This window comes from Vulpes vulpes, chromosome 8 (assembly GCF_048418805.1).
Source record: "Vulpes vulpes isolate BD-2025 chromosome 8, VulVul3, whole genome shotgun sequence".
Classification (NCBI taxonomy): domain Eukaryota; kingdom Metazoa; phylum Chordata; class Mammalia; order Carnivora; family Canidae; genus Vulpes; species Vulpes vulpes.
The window spans coordinates 60648378-60670810 of NC_132787.1; the positions used below are offsets into that span (position 1 = coordinate 60648378).

At 47.3% G+C, this 22433-nt stretch overlaps 1 protein-coding gene across 44 annotated transcripts in view; it reads left to right on the forward strand.

Annotated features, from left to right (window-relative positions):
• Positions 1–22433, forward strand: part of DYSF (dysferlin) — a 217533-nt gene that overhangs the window by 28610 nt on the left and 166490 nt on the right. For all 44 annotated transcript variants that reach the window (XM_025994580.2, XM_072766912.1, XM_025994577.2 and 41 more), the window contains exon 4: positions 18991–19096. In XM_025994580.2, the coding sequence (XP_025850365.2) occupies positions 18991–19096 (106 nt within the window). The remainder of the gene's footprint in view (positions 1–18990; positions 19097–22433) is intronic.

The window sequence follows — 22433 nt, forward strand, 5'->3', positions numbered from 1 at the left end:
CAGAGGCTGGTGATGGCAGAGCTATTCTTGAAGGCAGGTCTGCAGCATGCTCATAATCACTGAGTCCCTGTGCCTCTCAGAGGCTCCTGGAAGGCCCAGGCGGGTGCTGGACCCTCTGGAGGGTTCCATTCCCTCATGATGCTGGACTTGAAAGGGTGTAGTGAGGCAAGACAGTCTGGGGGCTGCAAGGTACATGGGTTTCATTTTCATGATCATATTCAGCATTTTACAGGCCCTGTGGGGAGATGTTTAAAATCATGGAGACCTGAGCAGGGGCTGTGAAGATATTTTTGATCAATTCAAGGGCCAGGCTGGTCCTCAGGGTGACACCAGACCAGTGCCACACTGGGGGCTAGGCTGCACTGTACCTTGGGGCCTTCTCATTGGCCCTTGTGGGTGTCCTGTAGTTCCTGGGGGGAAGCCAGCTCCCTGAACACCAGTTCACTGCAGGGCCAGTGCTGGAAATCAGTTCCTCAACATCAATTTGCAGAACTGCTAATTCTCAAACCTTTCCAACATACTAGAAACTTCTTTCTTGTAACCACTTTCATGTAGGTTTTGAATTTTCCAAACATTTCTTAATTTTGCACTCCTAGCAATTAAAAACTAAATTTGAATTAAACTAAATTTAAACTTATATTCATAAATACCTGAAGAATTTCAGAGGTTGCCCAAACCACAGTGTCCTGGGTGGAAATAATGGAGTCTGGCTTCATTATGGAACTCCTTGGGGTAGGCAGCCTCCAGAGTAGTTTGCTTGACTGTGAGGGGCCCGAGGGAGAAGCTGCTGGAGCAGTGGCAGGGGGGCAGGAAACCAGTAAGGCCATGCTGTGTGCCCCCGAGACCAGACCTCATGGACTTTCATTTTACATGTGATTGTGAGAAAAGAATCTGAGATAAAAAGTATTAACAATTCTAAAGCAGTAAAAGTAAGAAACAGACCAGGAAGTGACAAGAGCAACCATGGGACATTTTACATTTTGAAAGAAAGAAGGGAAAATATTCAGTGGTTTCACTTTAACAAAAAAATTAAATAGAAAACCTACTGTCTAGGGGCACCTGGGGGTGCAGTTAGTTGAGTGTGTGACTCTTGGTTTTGGCTCAGGTCGTGATCTCAGGGTCATGAGATGGAGCCCCTCATCAAGCCCTGTACTCAGTGTGGGATCTCCTTAAGACTCTCTCCCTCTCCCTCTGCCCCTTCCCCACAAAAAAATAAATACATAAATCTTAGGGGGAAAAAAAAAAAAGAACATCTACTCTCTGCTTTCACATTGTCACTGTCCGGTCAGGAAGCAAAGAAGGAAATGACAGGCGTGACAGTGACTGTTGTCATCTGACCCCAGGATTTCAGAAGGACCTATGGGGTCATCACACAGCCTCCCCCGTCATTTCTGAGTGTCCCGAGCCTGTGTGCTGTGAGCTCATAAATGGTCCTCCTTGGGCTTCTCCAAATGAGGTGAATCTGAGCCTCCACTGCCGTTAATTATTGGTCTGCCTCTGTCTTGCCTCCTCTACCTCTGCCTAACTTCCCTGCTCTGCCTCCGTCTGTTTCTAGGTGTCCCCCAGACCTCCCTCATTCTTCATAGCCTCTCCCTCAGCACCACTGTCTCACAAGTACCTCACTTTGCCTGTCCTCTCTGCTCCCTCCATTCTTTCTCCCTTCTGGGTCTCCTTCACCTCTACCCTCTTCTCTGTCCCCAGGGTGCCTGTGGCATTTGACACTGCTGTGTTTCCCCTGATGACTGTTGGCAGTTTGATGTGGCCTCCTTATACCAGACTTGTCTGTTGGCCTGGGGTGGGAGCTTGGGGAGCCCTCCATGCCATAAGAGGGGAACAGGGGCTGGGAACTGCCTCCTGGCTGTTCAGCACCTACGCACACTGAGCACTGAGAGAGCCCAGAGCCAACAGTGGCGTTGGGCCAGCTTTGTGTTGATAAAAACCAGGTTTGAAATGCACAGAAAAGGAAATTCCACTCCTATGGATAGGAGACACTCCTGAAAGCCCAGCAGAGGTCCTGGACTCCTGTCTCAGAACAATTTCCTGTTTACTCTGGGCTTCTCATAGGGATGCGGTAAGGGTGGTGATGCCGATCCCTGACCAGCTGTTTTGACCACTGGGATGTTCATTTGAGAGGTTCCTAATCCAGGCAACACAACTGCATCACCTGCAGCTTTTACATATACCAGTGCCTGGTGGGCATCATTACCAACTCCCAGGTATTAGGTATTTCTGCTGTGCAGCCCAGGGTGAGAGCCACTCATCTCAGTCCAGACCCATGCTACATGATAGAACTTTCTGAGATAATGGAAATGTTCTGTATTGGCTAGTTTAACTGAGGAACTGAATCTTAAATTTTATTTCATTTTAATCAATTTAAATTTAAATAGCTAATGTACATAGTGGCTGCTGTATTGGACAGCAGAGCTCTTTACAGCAGTGTTCCAACTCAGGCTGCATATTAGAATGATGTGGGAGCTTTTTTTTTTCAAAGACTTTATTTATTTATTTGAGAGAGAGAGTGAGCACAAATGGGGGGGAGGGGCAGAGGGAAAGGGATAAGTAGATTCCCCACTGAGTGAGGAGCCCGATGTGGGGCTCGATCCCGGGACCCTGAGATCATGACCCGAGCTGAAGTCAGGTGCTTAATAAAAAAGATTTATTTATTTTAGAGACACACAGAGAGAGTGTGAGCAGACAAGAAGCAGAGGGAAAGGGAGAGATTCCTCAAGCTAGCTCCTTACTGAGTGCTGAGTGTGCTTGATCCCAGGACCGAGGTCATGACCTGAACTGAAACCTAGAGCTGGCCACTTAACTCACTGAGCCACCCAGGCCCCCTGATGTGGGAGCATTTATTTTTTTTTTTAATTTTTATTTATTTATGATAGTCACACACAGAGAGAGAGAGAGAGAGGCAGAGACATAGGCAGAGGGAGAAGCAGGCTCCATGCTCCGGGAGCCCGATGTGGGATTCGATCCTGGGTCTCCAGGATCGCGCCCTGGGCCAAAGGCAGGCGCCAAACTGCTGCGCCACCCAGGGATCCCGATGTGGGAGCTTTAAAAGAGATTAGTGTTTGGGTTCCACAGCAAACTGATTAAACCAGAAACTCTGGAGTGGGGTGCAGGCATCAGTGCTTCTGCAGCTGTCCAGGGGAGGACAGTATGCACCCGAGGAGGAACACCCACTGTGTTAGGGCAATGCTGGCCCTTTTGTAAAGAAGTGCTCTCAGTTTGTTCATGAATTAGCTAGGAAATAAATATAAACTGTCACTTTAAAAAATGTATTTATTTATTTATTTATTTATTTATTTTTTAAACTGTCACTTTTATTTTTTTATTTTTTATTTTTTTAAAAATTTATTTATGATAGTCACACACACAGAGAAAGAGAGAGAGAGGCAGAGACACAGGCAGAGGGAGAAGCAGGCTCCATGCTCCGGGAGCCCGATGTGGGATTCGATCCTGGGTCTCCAGGATCGCGCCCTGGGCCAAAGGCAAGCGCCAAACTGCTGCGCCACCCAGGGATCCCTAAACTGTCACTTTTATAATAGCACATGTGTGTAATTACGGGCAAAAACGATCACCACAAAATTAAAAACCACACACGGTAGAATCATGAAGGGAATGAAAGAGGTTACAATCTTGTTGGTAACTGTAAACCCTGACCTGGGGAAAATTGGACTTAATAGAAATAATTTCATAAGAGAAAACTCAAAATAGAAAGGAGCTTTATTTGGGGCACCTGGGTGGCTCAGTCAGTTAAGCGTCTGCCTTTGCCTCAGGTCATGATCTTGGGGTCCTGAGATTGAGCCACATCCGTTTTGCTCCCTGCTCAGTGGGGAGTCTGCTTACCCCTCTCCCTCGGCCCCGACCCCTGTTCGGGCTCCCTCTCACTCTCTTTCTCTCAAATAAATAAATAAATAAATAAAATCTTTAAGAAAAAAAAAGGGGGGGGGGCTATATTTACTAGAACTTGATATGAACCAAAAAATTGAAAAAAAAAAAATCTTTGAGCCAAATCTGTGCAGAGAAATTTAAACAAGAAATAGTTGTTACCAATGACACTAATTTCAGTCAAATAAAAATGAAGACTGGAGAAAAACGAACTAGTTAATTGCACTGTATAGAAAATATGTCAACAAATGAAATGTAGTTAGTTTAATTTATTTCGGAGAATGGTTTTTCAGTGGAAATTAATTAATGCAGGTGTATTTTTTATTTAAATATTTCGTAAATGTACACATGAAGCAAAAATCTCCATAGGGGGATCCCTGGGTGGCGCAGCGGTTTGGCGCCTGCCTTTGGCCCAGGGCGCAATCCTGGAGACCCAGGATCGAATCCCACGTCGGGCTCCCGGTGCATGGAGCCTGCTTCTCCCTCTGCCTGTGTTTCTGCCTCTCTCTATCTCTCTGTGACTATCATAAATAAATAAAAATTAAAAAAAAAAAAAAAAGAATCAGAAGAAAATATTAAAAAAAAAAAAAAATCTCCATAGGGTCAAAACATCTACCTGTCAAAAAAACACCAGGATCAAGATGTTCGTCACTGGGTCCAGGCCTAGCCAGGCCTGGGATAGGGTGGCCAGATTCAACAAAGTGACATTCAGGATACCCAGTTAAGTTTGTCCCAAGTATTACATAGGACATACTTATTATAAAAAATTATTCATTGTTTATCTGAAAAGTAAGCCTAATGGGAATTCTGCATTTGATCCAGAGCCCGTTCTCAGGGTGGCTGTGCACCCTGCCTCCCTTTAAACAAGCAGTGTAGGAGGGCCCTTAACTTTACACTGGGAATTGGGCAGGAGGCGCTGATGGCCTTAGAAAAGCCTGTTCACAGGGACACCTGGATGGGTCAGGGGATGAACGTCTGCCTTTGACTCGGGGCATGATCCTGGGGTCCTGGGATCGAGTCCTGCATTGGAATCCCCTGCTCAGGGGAGAGTCTGCTTCTCCTTCTGCCTATGTCTCTGCCTCTCTCTCTCTCTCTCTCTCTCTGTGTCTCTCGTGAATAAATAAATAAAATTAAAAAAAAAGAAAAAAAAGGAAAGTTCTTGTTTGTAGTAGCTATTTCTTTGGAAATAACTCCAATTTCTTTGGAGTACTTGGAACCTCTTGGTGACCTGGTGACTCCGCAAAGTGGGGCATTCGGGGTGTCTCTCGCCCCCACACAGAGCTTGATTGCCCTCACTTTTCCGTGATCTGGGTCATCAGTCATGGTACCTGCAACTGGCCAGGGGCTCAGGAGGCAGGTTGGGAACCTCTCTGAATGCCTGCTCCTTCTCCCTTAACGATTTTTTTTTTTAAAGATTTTATTTATTTATTCATGAGAATACACAGAGAGGAGAGAGAAGCAGAGACACAGGCAGAGGCAGAGGGAGAGGCAGGCTCCATGCAGGGAGCCCGATGGGGGACTGGATCCCGGGTCTCCAGGATCACGCCCTGGGCCGAAGGCGGCGCTAAACTGCTGAGCCACCGGGGCTGCTCCCTACAATTTTTCTTTTAAGTTTTATTTGTTTTAAAGAGAGAAACAGCGTGGCACACGGAAGGAGGGGCAGAGGGAGAGGGAGAGAGAGAATCTCAAGGATACGCTGTGCTCAGCATGAAGCCAGACTCCGGTCTCAATCCCACGACCCTGAGGTCATGACCTGAGTGGAACACTCAACCCACTGAGCCACCCAGATGCCTCCTCCTCCTTCCTCTTGCAGCTGCTTCTCTCCCCACCATCACACAGGGTTTGACGATCTGGTCCAGTGGAATGAGTGTGGACCTTGGGGAGCGCTGGGCCCTAGTCTCAGCCAAGCTCCCTGAGCCTCTGTTTCTTCCTCCTTAGGGGGCGTTAAGTCAAATGCACAAGCATGTCTAAGGGAACTGCCATGGAGAGGCCACTCCATAAACGGCAGTTACTTTTGGCACATCCTTTCTCATATCTCTCCTGTGCTGCTCTCTGGCTGTGCTACTTTCTTTGGTTCTCACTGACTCAGCTTTTTTCCCATCAAAGCCTGCTCTCAGCCAGTGATGGTTTGAAAAAGGACTAATTCATACTGAAGTGTTGGTGGCAGCCTATGGCTTAATGTTTTGCTGTTCTTAGGAGCCTGGGGGACGGTGCTGTCTGTGCCAGACTCTGTTTAGGCCAACAAAGGAAGGTTAATGGTGAGCGGCAGGCACCATGAGAAACCTCTCATGGAGATATTTTGGGAATGGCCAGCTTGCTGACTTCAGTGACTATGGTGTGTAGGGCTCCTCTGAGCCTGGACTAGGCCTTGGTGCCCTCAGAGTGGAGGTGGGGGTGTCTTAGTTCCTCCTGGGACAACAGGCTTAATATATATTAGGGAACGTGAGGGTTTCTAGGAAGGAGCTGACCAAGAGCCTGATGGAAGAATGCACAGGCCATGGCAGAGGCACCTGGGGGCGGGGCCTGGCCGGCTGCTGCCTGTGGGCCTTGAGGGGAGTGTGTTGCTGGGGGCCAGGGGTTCCATCCTGGCGGGAGAAGGTGGACAGCCCCAGCTGTCCAGAGCCATGCAGGGCAGGGGTGGTGGCACAAGAATGAGGGTTAAAGGCTTCTCTCAGGGACTCCCTCTCAGTAGTGAGCCTCATCTTGACACTGCAACTTGCATTTCTCTGAACCCATTTCTCCATCAGGATAATGGCAATAACAGTACCTATGTTGCATGGTTGTCGCGAAACTTATGTGAGATAATGTGTGGGTGTTAGATGCCTACTTGGCACTTGGCACCTTGAAGGTGTTCAGTACATTGGGACTGTTGGATCCATATGGGTGCACCTATGCAGACCACACCAACTATGAACATACCACCCACACGCCCCATGTGGACACATGACCGTACTAGAGAGTGCACACTAACGAGGGGCACCTGGATGGCTCAGTGGTTGAACGTCTGCCTTCGGCTCAAGTCACGAATCCCGGGTTCTGGGATCAAGTCCCACATCAGGCTCCTTGCTTCTCGGGGAGCCTGTTTCTCCCTCTCCCTCTGCTGTTCCCCCTACTTGTCATCTCTGGCTCTCTCTGCATCAAGTAAATAAATAAAAATCTTAAAAAAAAACTAAAGAAAACCCCAAGAATATACAAATTAGAAGTATTTTGTAATAAGCAAAAGTAACCTCCATTCTTAAAAAGTTATAAAGGAAGAAGTGCACTTTTCCTCACCTTTCCCCCTCTGCTGCTTCCCTTCCCTCCTGTGTGTCCATTGCTGACAATATGGTGCATATCTTTCTTGGTTTTTCCTAAGCCTGTCCGAGCATCTGTTTACATATGTGTGTATGCGCGTACTTAAAAATGGAATCATGTTGTATATACTAGTCATTTGCCATCATGGATCCTTCCCCAGGTCAGTCTGTATTGATCAACCCCATTTTTAAAATTTATTTATTAAAGATTTTATTATTTGTTTGAGAGAGGGAGAGACAACATGAACAGGCAGAGGGAGAGGGAGAAGCAGACTCCCCACTGAGCTGGGAGCCCAACGCAGGACTCGATCCCAGGACTCTGAGATCATTACTTGAGCTAAAGGCAGATGCTTAACCAACTAATCCACTCAGGCACCCTAATCAACCCCATTTTATTATTATTATTTTTTAAAGATTTTGTTTATTTATTTGACAGAGAGAGAGAGAACGAGCACAAGCAGGGAGAGTAGCAGGCAGGGGGAGAGGGAGAAGCAGACTCCCCGATGTAAGGCTTGATCCCAGGAACCCCAGATCATGACTCAAACTGAAGGCAGATGCTTAACCGACTGAGCCCCCAGGCGCCCCCCAGTCAACCCCATTTTTAAGGGTTGTGTGGCACTTCACCAGGTGGGTGATCCATAGTTTATCCCACCATGCCCTTATTGACTGGGATTCGATTTCTTTCTAATTTCTTCTCTGCCCCTTCCATGAATATCTTTATCCAAATGTTTTCATGTCCTTATACTATTTTTTTCTTTAAAATAGATCCATAGACGTGTGATTATTAGGTCGAAGGATATGGGTAAATAACATTTTCATAGATTCTGCCAAATTGCTTTTCAAAAATGTGTCCTAATTTATGTCCACCAACAATGTAAAAAGGTGCCCGTCAATTTTTTATTTTTGCTCAGTGCCGTGGCAGGGGTGGGGTGGTGTGTGAGAAAAGTATCTTTAAAAAAATTTTATTTATTTATTCATGAGAGACACAGAGAGAGAGAGAGAGAGGCAGAGACACAGGCAGAGGGAGAAGCAGGCTCCATGCAGAGAGCCCGATGTGGGACTCGATCCCTGATCTCCAGGATCATGCCCTGGGCTGAAGACAGCGCTAAACCGCTGAGCCACCCTGGCTGCCCGAAAAGTATCTTATAAACCATGTTTTCTCTCTCTCTTTTTTTTAAATTTTACTTTTAAGTAATCTCTACATCCAACGTGGGGCTCAAAGTTATGACCCTGAGGTCAAGAGTGCATGCCCGAATGACTGGGCCAGCCAGGTGCCTCCAAACTGTATTTTCTTGACTACTTGTGAAGTTGGGCATCTTTTCATGCATTTCATTGTCCATTTGTATTTCTTCTTCTGTCAATTGCCTATCCTTATATTTTGAGTTGCTTGTTTTTTTCTTACTGATTCATAGCAGTTTGTACGTTTGGGATCCTATCAGGAATATTAGTTCTCTGTGTGTTTTATGTGTGGAGGAGATTTTCTTCCTGCCTGAATGACAAATGCCATTCCCAAATAAGAATAGACCCTCAGCCAGATGTGTGCGTGTACTCTTAGACATTTAAAAGGGCAGAGTGGGGGACGCCTGGGTGGCTCAGTGGTTGAGTGTCTGCCTTTGGCTCAGGGTGTGAGCTTCTCCCTCTGCCTGTGACTTTGCCTCTGTCTCTGTGTCTCTCATGAATAAATAAATAAAATATTAAAAAATAATAAAAGGGCAGAGTGGTGATTTGCTGTTGCTAGAAGTTGGGAAAAGTAGGCCTAAGTTTAACCTCTGGGTTTCAGTAGGCTGGCTTCCAGGTCCCCCTTTCTGGAATACTTGGGAGGCAGGAATATTCACAGTTCACCATCTCATTGTTCTCAGCATGCTCGGAAATGTTGACTGTGCCCTGATTTTCCAAGGATTTTTGTAACTATATTTTGTGCTGAATTCTATCCAGGACGCCCCTGGGGTTCAGAATAGTTTTTCTTTTGTCTTTCTCTGGATTGAAGTGGAAAACTATTTAGTTATCCTGGGGCAGTCCCTGGGGAATCAGATATTGGCAGGAAGACTGCCAGAGGCCAGGTGGGCTCAGGGGGCCGGAATGTCCGGCTGTCCCTCATTTCCTGCCCCTCACTGCCAGGCACACACAGCTGAGGGCTGGAGAGGCCACAGCTCACGGCTGTCTCTTCCCAGGGACCTGAAATCTCCCCCGAGTGCGTCTGCACAAGCGTCTGTGCGTCCTGCCAGGACAATGGCTCTCTGACTCCTGTCATGCCTGATTCATTGACTTCAGTTGAGGGGAAGGTGCCTCTGAGTCAGTGATGAATGGGTTTGAGTTGTAAAATAGGTATTTGTAGTTGACACATCCTTTTCTTAGTTTAAAAGATAAAGAATGAGAAACAGATACATGGAAATCCTTCTGGAGCTTTTTTAAGAAATAATTTCGAACTTATAGAAAAGTTGCAAAAATAGAACAAAGAACATCCATATACTCTTTCCTCAGAATCATTAATGAACATGCTACCCCATTTGCTTTATATTATTCTCTCTCCTCTCCCTCCTTCCCATTTTCTTTCTTCCTTTTTTCCTCTCTCCCATTTGAGGCTAATTATAATCATCCTAGCCGTTTATCTCTAAATACTTCAGTGTATATTTCCTAAGAATAAGGATATTTTTGGGACACCTGGGTGGCTCAGTTGTTGAATGTCTACCTTTGGCTGGTTCAGGGCATGATCCCAGGGTCCTGGGATCGAGTCCTGCATTGGGTTCACTGCAGGGAGCCTGCTTCTGTCTCTGTGTTTCTGCCTCTCTCTGTGTCTCTCATGAATAAATAAATACAATCTTTAAAAAAATAGGGATATTCTTTTATATAATCACAGGGTAGTTATCAACTTCAGTAAACTTAACATGGCTACCAGACTTCTACCTACTTCACCATTTGTATTCTCTTCTAGCAATTGACCAAATAATGCCGGTCTTTTTTTTTTTTTTATGACTTTATTTATTTATTTATTTAGAGGGAGAGGAAGCCAGTGAGGGTGGGGGGAGGGCAGAGAGAGAGAAGAATCTCAAGCAGACTCCTCACTGAGTGTGGAGCCTGATGCATCGCTTGATCTCACAACCCTGAGATCATGACCTGAGCTGAAATCAAGAATTGGATGCTTAACTGACTGAGCCACACAGGTGCCCCTGAATAATGTCTTTTATAGCAAGCCCCCTCTCCCTCTTTCTCAGTATGGAATCCAGTCTAGATTCCCATATTGAATTTAGTCATTATATTTCCATAGCCTCCTTTAATCTGGAACATTCTCACAGCCTTTTTCTTTTACAACAACTTACATTTTTCAATAATATAATATACAAATGTTCTTAATTTGGTGTTTGTTTTCATGTTTTTCTCATGATTAGATTCAGTTACTAATTCCTGGCCAGAATATTTTGTAGGTGTGTTGTGTCTGTCTCAGGCTCTGGAGGCACAAGATGTCCCTTATTTTGATCACTTGTCAAAGTAGTATAAAAATATCCTATTCCTCATTAAAATGGGCCCCTAGATTTAGCATCTACAGATGACTCTTCCTGATTTGGTCTTTACCATAATGGTTGTGAACTGGCTTTCCATCCCCAGCACTTCCTCCACATTTATATTCTGTGGGAGGTTCTTGTGATCATGGGGACAACTGTCTAACCCCACTGCCATCACGTATTGGTCCCACTCTGTGCTGGGCCTGGTGCATCAGCCACACAAGCTTCATAGGAGCCTTCCCCCTGGGCAGGTATGTCAGCCAGAGTTGAAAAACTTATGAGCCATCAAGCTAGGAGTCTCATTTTTTCCATCTTCAAGGACAGTGTTGGAGTCAGGAAGAAGCCCATTTCAGGCCTGGATTATTCTATTGAACCATGTCTTTCTCACTGAGACTTTGAGGGTCTCATTTCTATTCTACCATCAGGAAAGATCAGAAATAAATCTAACCTCTTCCGTATGACAACCCTTGAAGCCATGATCTAATGTGGCCCTCACAGTAATTTGGTATAATAGGTATGTGCGGAGAAGGACAGGTTGGTGGTGAATGGGTAGGTGGGCAGTGGGGGAGGAAGGGAACTGTCGTTTCCTAAGCCCCATCTATGCTCCAGGCACACATAAGGGTGTTAGGTGTGTGAACTCAAGTTTTACAAGAACCCTCTGAAGTGTGCACTTTCCCCAGAAGCTCTGATGGTGAGGGAATGGTTGTCCAGTTTGTTTAACCAGTGTCCCCAGTACTTAACAATAGTACAGGACCCATGGTAGGCACTCACTACATATTTGTTAAGTGAATGAATGACTCTGACATGTGAGGAAACAGGCTCAGGGAAGTTATGTCACTTATGCTTAGCACACAGCTGTCATGTGTTGGGCTTCTAAAACACTGGTAGGATGACTTGAGAGCTCTTATTGTTTTTTCTTTTCTTTTCTTTCTTTCTTTCTTTCTTTCTTTCTTTCTTTCTTTCTTTCTTTCTTTCTTTCTTTCTTTTAAGAGCTCTTATTCTTAATCATGCAATGATAAATATTTATTTTTGGAGGATGAGAGGAAGGATGCTTCCAGAGCATTGTTATAGGTTGAAAGATACCTGGAAATGTTAGGAGTGACTCAACATGTGAAAATGATGGTTGATGTGATGCTCTAGAGGCTGCCACCTGGGATGTCCCCTGAACCAAATAGAGAGCAGGAGCTGTGTGTTCCAGACGCCTTCCAGGGCCAGTTTTCTTTGGGGCATTTGGGGGAGGGGACATGTCTTACCTACACTTTTTCGTCAGTGTTAGTATGAGCTGTGCCCACTTCTCCCATCTTCCTGCTCCCTGCATGGCTACTGGTGCCTGGGGCTCTTGTCTACCCTGGGCTGCTGCACCCCTTCCTTCTACGGCTCATAGCACCGAGGCATAGGGGAAGGCTTGGGTAACTACGGACAGTCTGCCACCCTCTGTGGGTCTTGCACTATTTCTCTCTCATAAATAAATAAATAAATAAATAAATAAATAAATAAATACTTAAAAATAACAGCCCTATTTAAAAAATACAGAAAAATAAAAAGGCATAATTAATACTGCTTGGAATTAGTTTTTTAAAAAGATTTATTAGAGAGCGAGCGAGAGTGAGCCTGCTTGCACAAGTTGAGGGGGGGGGGCAGGGGAGAGAATCTTCAAGCAGACGTGAAGGGGGACTCAGCCTCTCAATCCCATGAGATCACGGCCCCTTGAGATCTTTCCTGAGGCTTAACTGACTGAGCCACCCAGGTGACCCTGGAATTAGATTAAAAAAAAAAAAGTTGAATCAGATTAAATATGTAGGCTGGGCCCCCTTTTCCATGCATGAAGCAAGTCAAGGACATCTTGGTTTCTTTCACCATGATGTGTTTCAGTTCATAGTCAGGGAGCTCTCAGGTGCACCAGCAGACCCAGCATAGGTCTGGCAAAGGAAAGCCTTTGGAGTCTGGTTCTGTCTGCCTTGTACTTTGTGTAAAATCAAGTCAGATGCCTTTCTGAGTCCTAATTTTCTGATTTCCTGTCTGTAAGATGAATTGAACCAATAACAGTGCTTACCTCATGGAGCTAGTGTTATTTTATTTTATTTTTTTATTTTTTATTTTTTGAGCTAGTGTTATTTTAAACGAGAGTGTGGGTAAAGTGCTCGGCACTGTGTCTAACGTGTACTTACTCGGTAGGAGGGGAGCTGTTATTAGAAGGAAGTTCCATGAGGGCAGGGACTGGGTTTTGGTGGAAGTGGTGAATAAGTGTTTGCTGAATGAATGAGTTACAAGATTTTCAAGATTCCATGTACGTTCCTAAATTTAAATTTTGAGTTGGTAAAAAACATAAGGGGTTATAAGGACAGGAACTGTAAGAAAAAATGCAGTGAGAGTTCTCCCTGTTGTCTTTGTCTCCCATCTGCCCTGTTCTTACCCGTTGCCTAGAGATAACCATCATCCTTAGTTTCTTTTGTGTCATTCCAGAGCTCCTATGCTATTGCTGAATCACCAGGAGAGATTTTGACTTTCCTCTTTTTTACACAATCAGTAGCATATTTCGTTATTTATTTATTTAAATAGATTTTTTTGGGGGGGGTATTGTGGTAAAATACACATAACATAACGATTACCATCTTAACGATTTTAAAGTGTGCGTTTCAGTGGTATTAAACATGTTCTCAGGATCCCTGGGTGGCGCAGCGGTTTGGCGCCTGCCTTTGGCCCAGGGCGCGATCCTGGAGACCCCGGATCGAATCCCACATCAGGCTCCAGTGCATGGAGCCTGCTTCTTCCTCCGCCTGTGTCTCTGCCTCTCTCTCTCTCTCTCTCTGTGACTATCATAAATAAAAAAACAAAACAAAACAAAAAAAACAACATGTTCTCATTGTTGTGTGGCCGTCACCATCATCCATCCCCAAAACTTTTCTCATTTTGTAAAACTGAAAGTCTGTGTCTGGTAAACAATAACTCCCTGCTTCCCCTCCTCCCAGCCTCTGGTCACCACTATTCTACTTTCTGTCTGTGATTTCCACTAGTCTAAGTAATAGGTAGCATATTATACACACCTTAAAAAAAGATTTTCTTTATTTACGAGAGAGAGAGAGAGCAGGAGCAGAGGGGGTGGGATGGGCAGAGGGAGAGAGAGAGAGAGGCAGACTCCCCACTGAGCAGGGAGCTGGACATAGGGCTCAATCCCAGGACCCCAAGATCATGATCTGAGCTGAAGGCAGACGCTTAACTGACTGAGCTACTCAGGTGCCCACACTCTTTTGTACTCTGCTTTTCACTTTACAATGTATCTTGAAGGTTTTCCAAATATAAGTCTATGGTGTAGGTCACATTATTTTTATAGTTGTGCAGTATTCCATCATATGGTGTACTGTACTTTATCTATCTTCTATGATGGACATTTGGGTTGCCTCCTGCGTTTTGTTCCTTTTTTTCTTAAGATTTTTTTATTCATGAGACACACACACACACACACACACACACACACACACACACACACACAGAGGCAGAGACACAGGCAGAGAGAAAAGCAGGCTCCTTGGGAGGAGCCCAATGCAGGACTCCATCCTGGAACTCTGGGATCATGGCCTGAGCTGAAGGCAGATGCTCAGCCATTGAGCCACCCAGGCGTCCCCTGTGTTTTGTTCTTATAAACAAAATTGTAAAAAAGCCCAATGTTTTGAAATAAAATTGTTTAGATTTCTTTGTGCTTCATTAAAATAAACTTACTTGGCCACTTTAATTTATAGCCTCCCACTTAAGGCTCAGATTTGGAGGCCACTACCCCCTCCTTCTTCCATCTCCAATAGGACAGTAGCCCTACTGGGTGATGAGTCTGGGAACAGTTCTTTATCTGTGGAGGAAAAATGTGTGCGTTGTCAGTGTGTGAACTGCCTGGACCTTTCTCTCCCTCCCACATGCCAATTCCTGACCTCTCTCTCAGTCTGTGGGATGGCAGTGGCGATTTCAGCCCTCACATTTCTCCTCTGCCCACATTCCAGTGGCTGCAGAACCCAGCACTGCCAGTAGGGATGGCCAGGTCTGTGGAGGCTGGGAAAGCAGTGACATTATCCTCCTGTGGGCTGTAGGGGCTGGGGCCCGGGGCCCATAGGGTTTCCTTCCCACCTGCCTGAGCTGGCTCTGAGGCAGCCTGTGCAGGACCCCCAGGCCCTTTCTTGCCTCCTTTGACCCTTACTGAATCCTGTCTGCCACGAGTGGCCATTGGTTGGTGCCAGTGCCAGTGCCACTGAGGCGGGCGTCGCTGGTTCATGTAGGCCCTGTGCCTTAGTCTTGATCTCTGGTTGCGGTGGGTCTCCCTAAGGGACTGGGCCCTCCTCCCCTGAGGCTGCCCTAATAAAGCCACCTCTCCTCCATCCTGTGTGAAAGAATGAATGAAGAGCAGCCACTAGGGTTTCCTGTGCTCAAGCTTCAGACCCGTCCAACCTCCCCAGGGTGTCCAGCCAACCCAGTCTGGTCTCCCAGGGCAATCCTGGGGCAGCCCGCTCCTGAGGCCTGGGGACAGGCAACTGCTGTGCTGCCTCCAGCCTCTCCCCCTAGGGGAGGTAGGGGCTTATGAAGGCCGCGTGGCTTCTCCAAAGGACTGGCCCAAGGCCCATGGCTGGGTGGGAGGTGGGGGCATTTCAAGGTCCAGCAAGACGCTGAGGGAGGAAATAACAAGCCGCGCCTGCTGGCAGGTCTCCCCGCCTCCGCCTCCGGAGGTGCCTGGGCTGGCAGGGGTGGGGGCCGCGCTTCCCGCCGCGCTTCCTCGCATTGTTCCCGCCCCACTTCCGGGAATTCTCCGGGGGCGGAGGGCTGGCGGGCCCGCGGCCAGAAAGGGGCGCTGCGGCCCGGCCCGCCCCGCCCCCGAGGGAGCGCCCCGCGCGCGTCTGCACCGCCACCGCCACCGCCACCGCCACCGCCACCGCCACCGCCACCGCCACCGCCAGCGCCGGGCGGCTGCGCGCTCTGCCTCCGCGTCGGGCGGGCGCCCCAGGCCGGGGCGCAGCTGTGGGGCAGGCCCGGCGGGCACCTGCGAGCCAGGCCGCGGCCCCGGGTCGCATGGACTCACTGGGCTTTTGCGCCTACTGTCTTGCCTGGGTCCTGCGGTAGCCCCACTGACAGGAGTTTGCTCCACGCTGGGGCAGGCACAAAGTACACCGGGTGGAGCTGTCGCACGAAGGAAGCTATTGACAGCAATTCGGCTCACAGGGCATACTTTCAAGTCACGACCCCCCACCCCCCACCCCGCTCCCCAGCCAGGGGTGACTGGGTTTCTTTTATTTAAAATATTTAGGTAGGGGAGGCTGGCGTGAGGCCGGTGATGCGCCTTAAGGAAACACGCCCGTACTAACATTGTGCCACGTAGATGAGGCTTGTGCTCCAACCTGGGCAGAGATGTTACTATTATAAGGGGGTAAAGAGAAGTGTCGGTTAATCCGTGGGTCCTTCCGTGGCCCATCTGCGCAGGTGTAAATGGAGAAGTAAGCTGGGACTGGTCCGGGGGTCTGGGCTGCCAGGACTCTTCACCAGGGCAGTCGTTACGGTCGGAAGGGCAGTTTCGGTTTCGGTCATGGGATGCTGTGCCAGTGGGGTCTTTTTCTGAGTTGAGAGAGAAGTTGTAGAGAAGAGCTAATGGAAAAATGTGGACAGAGGTCGGTGGGGACAAGCAAGTCAGCGGTTAAAGATCAGCTCTTGGGATCTACCTGGTGACACTGAGGACACTTCAATCAACACACTGGTGCCAGGTGCCTTCCCCACGCTGGCCCTGGGAGGTAGACACTCCAGGAGCCTCTGCTTAGTAAGCTGTGCTGCAAGCCTGCTCTGTGCTGCAGAGGAATTTAACACACGCCACTCCAAATTGTAGAAAATGTGACTCTTAGCATCAGAGGAATGAATGTTAGTGAAAATCTCTTTAGCCCTTTCTTTTTTCTTTTTTTTTCGTTTTTCTTAATAAAGATTTTATTTATTTATCCATGAGAGACACAGAGGGAAAAAGAAGCAGAGACACAGGCAGAGGGAAAAACAGGCTCCATGCAAGGAGCCTGATGTGGGATTTGATCCCAGGACTCCAGGATCACACCCTGGGCCAAAGCAGGCGCTAAACCGCTGAGCCACCCAAGGATCCCTAGCCCTTTCTTTAAAGAAATGTTAGAAAAATATTACAAAATTCAGCACAAATCAGGTTACTGCCTTGCTAGGTAGGGAACGTGTAACGTGGCCACGAGTCTACTGGTTCCAAGAAGAATGGAGTCAAGTGATTTTATTGAACAACTATCAATGACTAATTGATAATTAATAAGCAGCTATTAATTATTCTTACCATGGTAAAATAACAAAACTAACCACTTTGACTATTATAAATGTGCAGGTCAGTGGCATTAAGTACATTCACACTGTTGAGCAACCATCACCACCATCCATCCCCAGAACTTTTTCATATTCGCAAACTGAAACTCTATAGCCACTAAATAATAACTCCCCATTTGCCTGTCCTTCAGTCCCTGATAACCTCTATTTTACTTTCTTCATGAACTTGCTTGTTCTGGGAACCTCAAATACATGGAATCATATAATAGTTGTCCTTTGTGTCTGGCTTATTTCACTCAGCACCACGTCTCCATGGTTTATCCATGTCCTAGCACCTGTCAGAACTTCTTTCTTTTTTGAAGCAAAATAACATTTCACAGTACATGTATGTGTTTTTAATTTATTTTATTTTAATTTTTATTGCATTTTATTTATCCATTCAGTTGTTTATTTAGGCATTCATCTGTTGATAGATACTTAGGTTACTTTCATTTTTTAGTGATTGTGAATAATGCTGTTATGAACATGGGTGTACAAATATCTCTTTGAGTCCCTGGTTTCAATTCTTTTGGGTATATACCCAGAAGTGGAGTTGCTAGATTATATGGTTTGATCCATTTTTGCATTCCTTTTTTTTCCATGCGCACCAACAGAGCACAAGGTTCCAATTTCTCCACATCCTCACCAACTTTTGTTGTTTTCTGTTTTTTTTTTTTTTTTGGATAGTAGCCATCCTAATGAATGTGAGGTGGTATTTCCTTGTGAGTAGCCAGTGTTAAAAATCAGCTATTTAGGGGGCGCCTAGGTGGCTCAGTCGGTTAAGCATTCTACTCTTGGTTTTGGCTCACGTGATGTCAAGGTTATGAGATCAAGCTCCACATCGGGCTCCATGCTCAGCTCAGAGTCTGCTTAAGACTCTTTCTCCATCTCCCCTTACTGCCCCTTACTCCCCTGCACTCTCTCTCTCTTTCAAATAAATGAATACATCTTTTTTTTTTAAATCAGCCATTTAGATCAAGACTAAAGTTGTATTTCAATAAAACTTCATAAAATTTATATTCGAATCAGTTGTTATGGACACTAGAAAAAGGAAGGTCCCAAATGGCAGGTGTGCTGTTTATTCATCAGGGGAAAAAAATTCAGAAGCAGAAGATGAGAGCAGCCCTGTGGCTGCCGTTCACCATCCATCTTGACAGTCCTATGCAGGAAGCACACAGGAGTCTGATGCAGACGGCAGGCAGCGGTTCTGCCCTCTTGCCTGCAGAGGTGCGGAATGCACTCTGCCCGTTTCTTAGCCTAGGGAACACAAACTCTTTCCTTGGCACTCTTTGGAGGGTCCCTTCAAGGATCATGGCTCAGTGACCTACTCTTTCCTAAGAACCCATACGTTTATGGAGATGCGGCCTGAGGTGTGTGTGCTGTGACAGTCCCAGGCCTCTCTTGGGAGTGGGCTTGTCTGCCCTGTCCCAATTTGCTTTTCTCCCTGTCTCTGAAGATAGGGAAGACAATTTCTCAGGTATAATCATTGCTGGCCGAGCCCTGGGAAACTGATGTAGACGGCCTGTGTAGATGTGGGTCACATGAGCTACTGCAGCTTAAGAGTGAGCAGATGTTGTGGTGGGGAAACAGCCCTGCTTTCAGGAAACACTGACCTGGTGGATTGCTGAGGTCGGATGGGCAAGGCAGCCCTTATATGGGAGTACCCAGGTGGACAGGGGTGGTGGGGCTGCGGCTCTGAGGAGAGGCAGGGAGTTGACTTTGGGAGAAGGGAAGTTGTCTTTCATCCTTGTCCAGGGAGAGGGGCCTGGCCCTCCAGGGATGATGCATGGGGTGACTGGGAGCAGAGTGCTAGGGAGCCTTGAAGGGTCCTAGGGGACTACGGTGTTCGAGTCAGGTCAACTTTGTCTGCAGGGTGTTTGTTTTGTAAGGTGGTGGTGGTGGTGGTGCTATTTTGGGTGAAGAGCCAGGCACATTACGTTAGTTCTCTACAGTCTGCTTTTCTCTCCACTTAGGTTCTTAGGGGAAGCCCAAGTCCCACTCCAGGAGGTCCTCGCCACTCCTAGTCTGTCTGCCAGCTTCAATGCCCCCCTCCTGGACGCCAAGAAGCAGCCCACGGGGGTAAGTGCCCAAAGGGCCTTTGCACCAGGTTAGTGTCTGGTCTGAGGCCTTGCCTTTCTGACCCTAGTGGTGTATCATAGTCCAGCTGCCAACAACTAGGCCTGGCCCTCCCTGGCTGAGGCTGGGGGTGCCAGGGAAGGGAACTGACTGGAAGAGTCAGATCATCTCCTGGGGTTGTTTCTTCACTAGAAACCTGATGACTCCCCAAGGTTCCTAAAGGGCCTTGGTTACGGCTCTCCCAAGCCCCTTGGTAGCCCATCCTTCACCTCCCAGCCCCCATCTCCAGGACTGGAATATCTGAGTCATCTGGGTCACAGATCATAAGGGAAGGGAGACAGACATCCCCCTTCCCAGCCCGCCGGAACCTGTCAGACTCTCTTCCTTTCCTTCATTGTCCTTCCTGCCCCTCCCCCAGCCTTTCCAGTGCTCTTCCAGTCCTAGCAGATAATTCCCAGCCCTCATCTCTGGCTTCCCGTTATTTTTAGGGAGCTAAATATACTCTGCAGGGTTCTTTCTTCCTGGTCAGTAGAATTCCTGACCTTCCCTCTGGGTCAGCTCTACTTCCCAGGATGAACTGGGGAGCTATTCATTTGGAAATACTTCCTCCTGGTGAGGCCCTGGGGATCTGGGCCCAGTTCTCTTAGACAGAGTGGGGCTACTGTGTGTGTGTGTGTGAGGATAGGGACCCTTGGCTGGCTTGTTGAGTCAGGAAATAGTAAATCTGGGCAGAACTCTGAAAGGAACCACCACTGGGTACTGGGAGCTGGAGAAAGAGAGTGACGGACAGAAGTCACACAGTGAATCCATGTCCAGATGGGGCCAAGTTGGAGTGTGGCACACCTCAACTCTCAGGGCTGGGAGGGAGAGGGACTTGAATGGACTTCTGGTCCACTGCCTTTCTGATGCTGGAATTTCTTCCTGAGGCATCTTACGCCAGTGATGGCTCGATGCTTCCCTGATGGAGAGAGGTTACTTCCCAGGAGAGCCCATCCCTTTCTCAAACAGTGCTCAATGGCAGAGCATTGTGGTTTGGTGCGGTGATCATTTGTAGGTTTGTAACCTCTTCAGGAGCTTCCCAGGTGAAATCTGGAACCAGCCCCCCGCCATTGGAGGCGGGGAAGGGCCAAGGAAAGAGGCAAAGCCACTCCAGACTGGGAGGCAGCAGGGTGAGTAAGCAAGGGAACTTCTTAACCTGTGAGGCTTATCTGGCATGGCAGCAAGAGCAGTAGGTCTCTGCACCCATCTACCAAATCTTCGGTTTACATAGAGGTCTTAACTGGGTTCAGCTTGTATACCATCCAGATAATCTTAACACCATGTCACTAGCTCAAGACTACGCCTGGGGCAGCCTCTGGGAGCAGGGATGGCAAGTGGAACTTACATCCCACCAATCATGGAGGGGGGGAGGAGCCTCAGATTGCCTGGGTTTAGCTCATAGGTCACCTAGTGGGTGGGTTCTCTCATGGCCTCCTCAGCGTCACTGAGCTTGTCTCCGTCACCTGCTGAATCTCCCTTGTCCTCCCTGGGCTCTCCAGTACTCATGCAGTCTAAGGGTTCTAGTGCCAGTTTCCAATGTGCATGTGTGGGTTCCCCTCCACACCACCAAGCAATTCTCTGACACCAGCTGGGCGTCCTATAATTCAACTCAATTCTGACACTTGTCTACCCAGAGATAGCTCTGGGTTAAGGGCTAAGTGCTACAAGATCTCTCCTTCCCCTTCCGATGCCAGTCCCAAGTCCAGGTTCCCCTGTGCTTCTAACCAACTGGCTCTAGATGGGACATTCCTATGAACCTCCTGGGGTTTGATTAATTTGCTAGAGTGGCTCACAGAACTCAGAAGAACATTTTGCTTACCAGAACAATTATTATCCAACTTGAAAGCTCTCCAATCCCTGTCCTTTGGGTTTTTATTGGAGGCTTCATTGGCAGTTGAACTTACTCTCCAGCCTGGATCCTCTCCTGGAGGTGGTGAGGTCTGAAAGTTCTACAACCCTCTAACCATAAGGTTGGCTCCAGATCTAGCAACCAGATCCTATCCTTAGGTGATTCCAAAGTCACCTCATTAGCACAACAAAATTCACTTTTATGGCTCTTATCACTTAGGAAATTCCAAAGAATTCATAAAAGGAGCTCTGTGCCTGAAACAGGGATAATGACCAAATACACACACACACACACACACACACACACACAATTATCACAGTATCCCATCCGTATAGTCAAGCAGGACTCCAAGAACTTCTGGATCCCTAAGAGGACCATAGCTTTCTCTAAAGGTGGAGAGCACTAATGGAGGAACTGTAGATAGGAGCCAGGAATCTTCTCCAAACTTCTCCAGCACATCTCAGGGCTGGCCTGCCCCTCTTTTAGAGTTCCTGGACCCAATTTGGGTGTGTATTGGGCCCCTCTTTTAGAGTTCCTGGACCCAATTTCAATGGGGGATGCCCCCCCCAACAACATCAACTCAATTCTGACACTATCTACCCAGAGACAGTATCAGATTCCACAGGTTAAGGGTTTAGTCCTACAAGATTGCTCCCACCTCCCACTTTATTTATTTTTATTTAACATTTTTTTTTAATTTTTTTTTTTTTTTAATTTTTATTTACTTATGATAGTCACAGAGAGAGAGAGAGAGGCAGAGACACAGGCAGAGGGAGAAGCAGGCTCCATGCACCGGGAGCCCGATGTGGGATTCGATCCCGGGTCTCCAGGATCACGCCCTGGGCCAAAGGCAAGCGCCAAACCGCTGCGCCACCCAGGGATCCCCTATTTTTATTTAACATTTTAAAAAAAGATTTATTTGTTTATTTGACAGAGAGCATGAGCGAGCATAACCACAAGTGGGCAGGGCAGTAGGCAGAAGGAGAGGGAGAAGCAGACTCCCCACTGAGCAGAGAGCCTGGTGCTGGGCTTGATCCCAGGACCCTGAGATCATGATCCAGGCCGAAGGCAGGCGCTTCACTGACTGAGCCCCCCAGAAGCCTCTCCACCTCCCATGTTAGATGCCAGGCCGTTACCTGTGGTTCTGACCAACAAGCTCCAGATTAGAGGCTCCAGTGATCTCCTCCTTAGGTTTAATTAATTTGCTAGAGCAGCTCACAGAATTCAGAGAAGCACTAACATTTACCAGTTCATTAAAAGATAAAATAAAGGATACGTCCAACAGCCGGATGAAGAGATACATAGGGCAAGGTCCTGAGCGAAAGAACTTCTGTCCTTGTGGAGCTGGGGGCCCTGTTCAGCGGCATATGGAAGTGTTCTAGTTCCCTCAGCATGAAGCTCTGCAAAAAGAGATGAAAAAACTTGAGTTTTTAAATAGAAGCTTCGTTATAG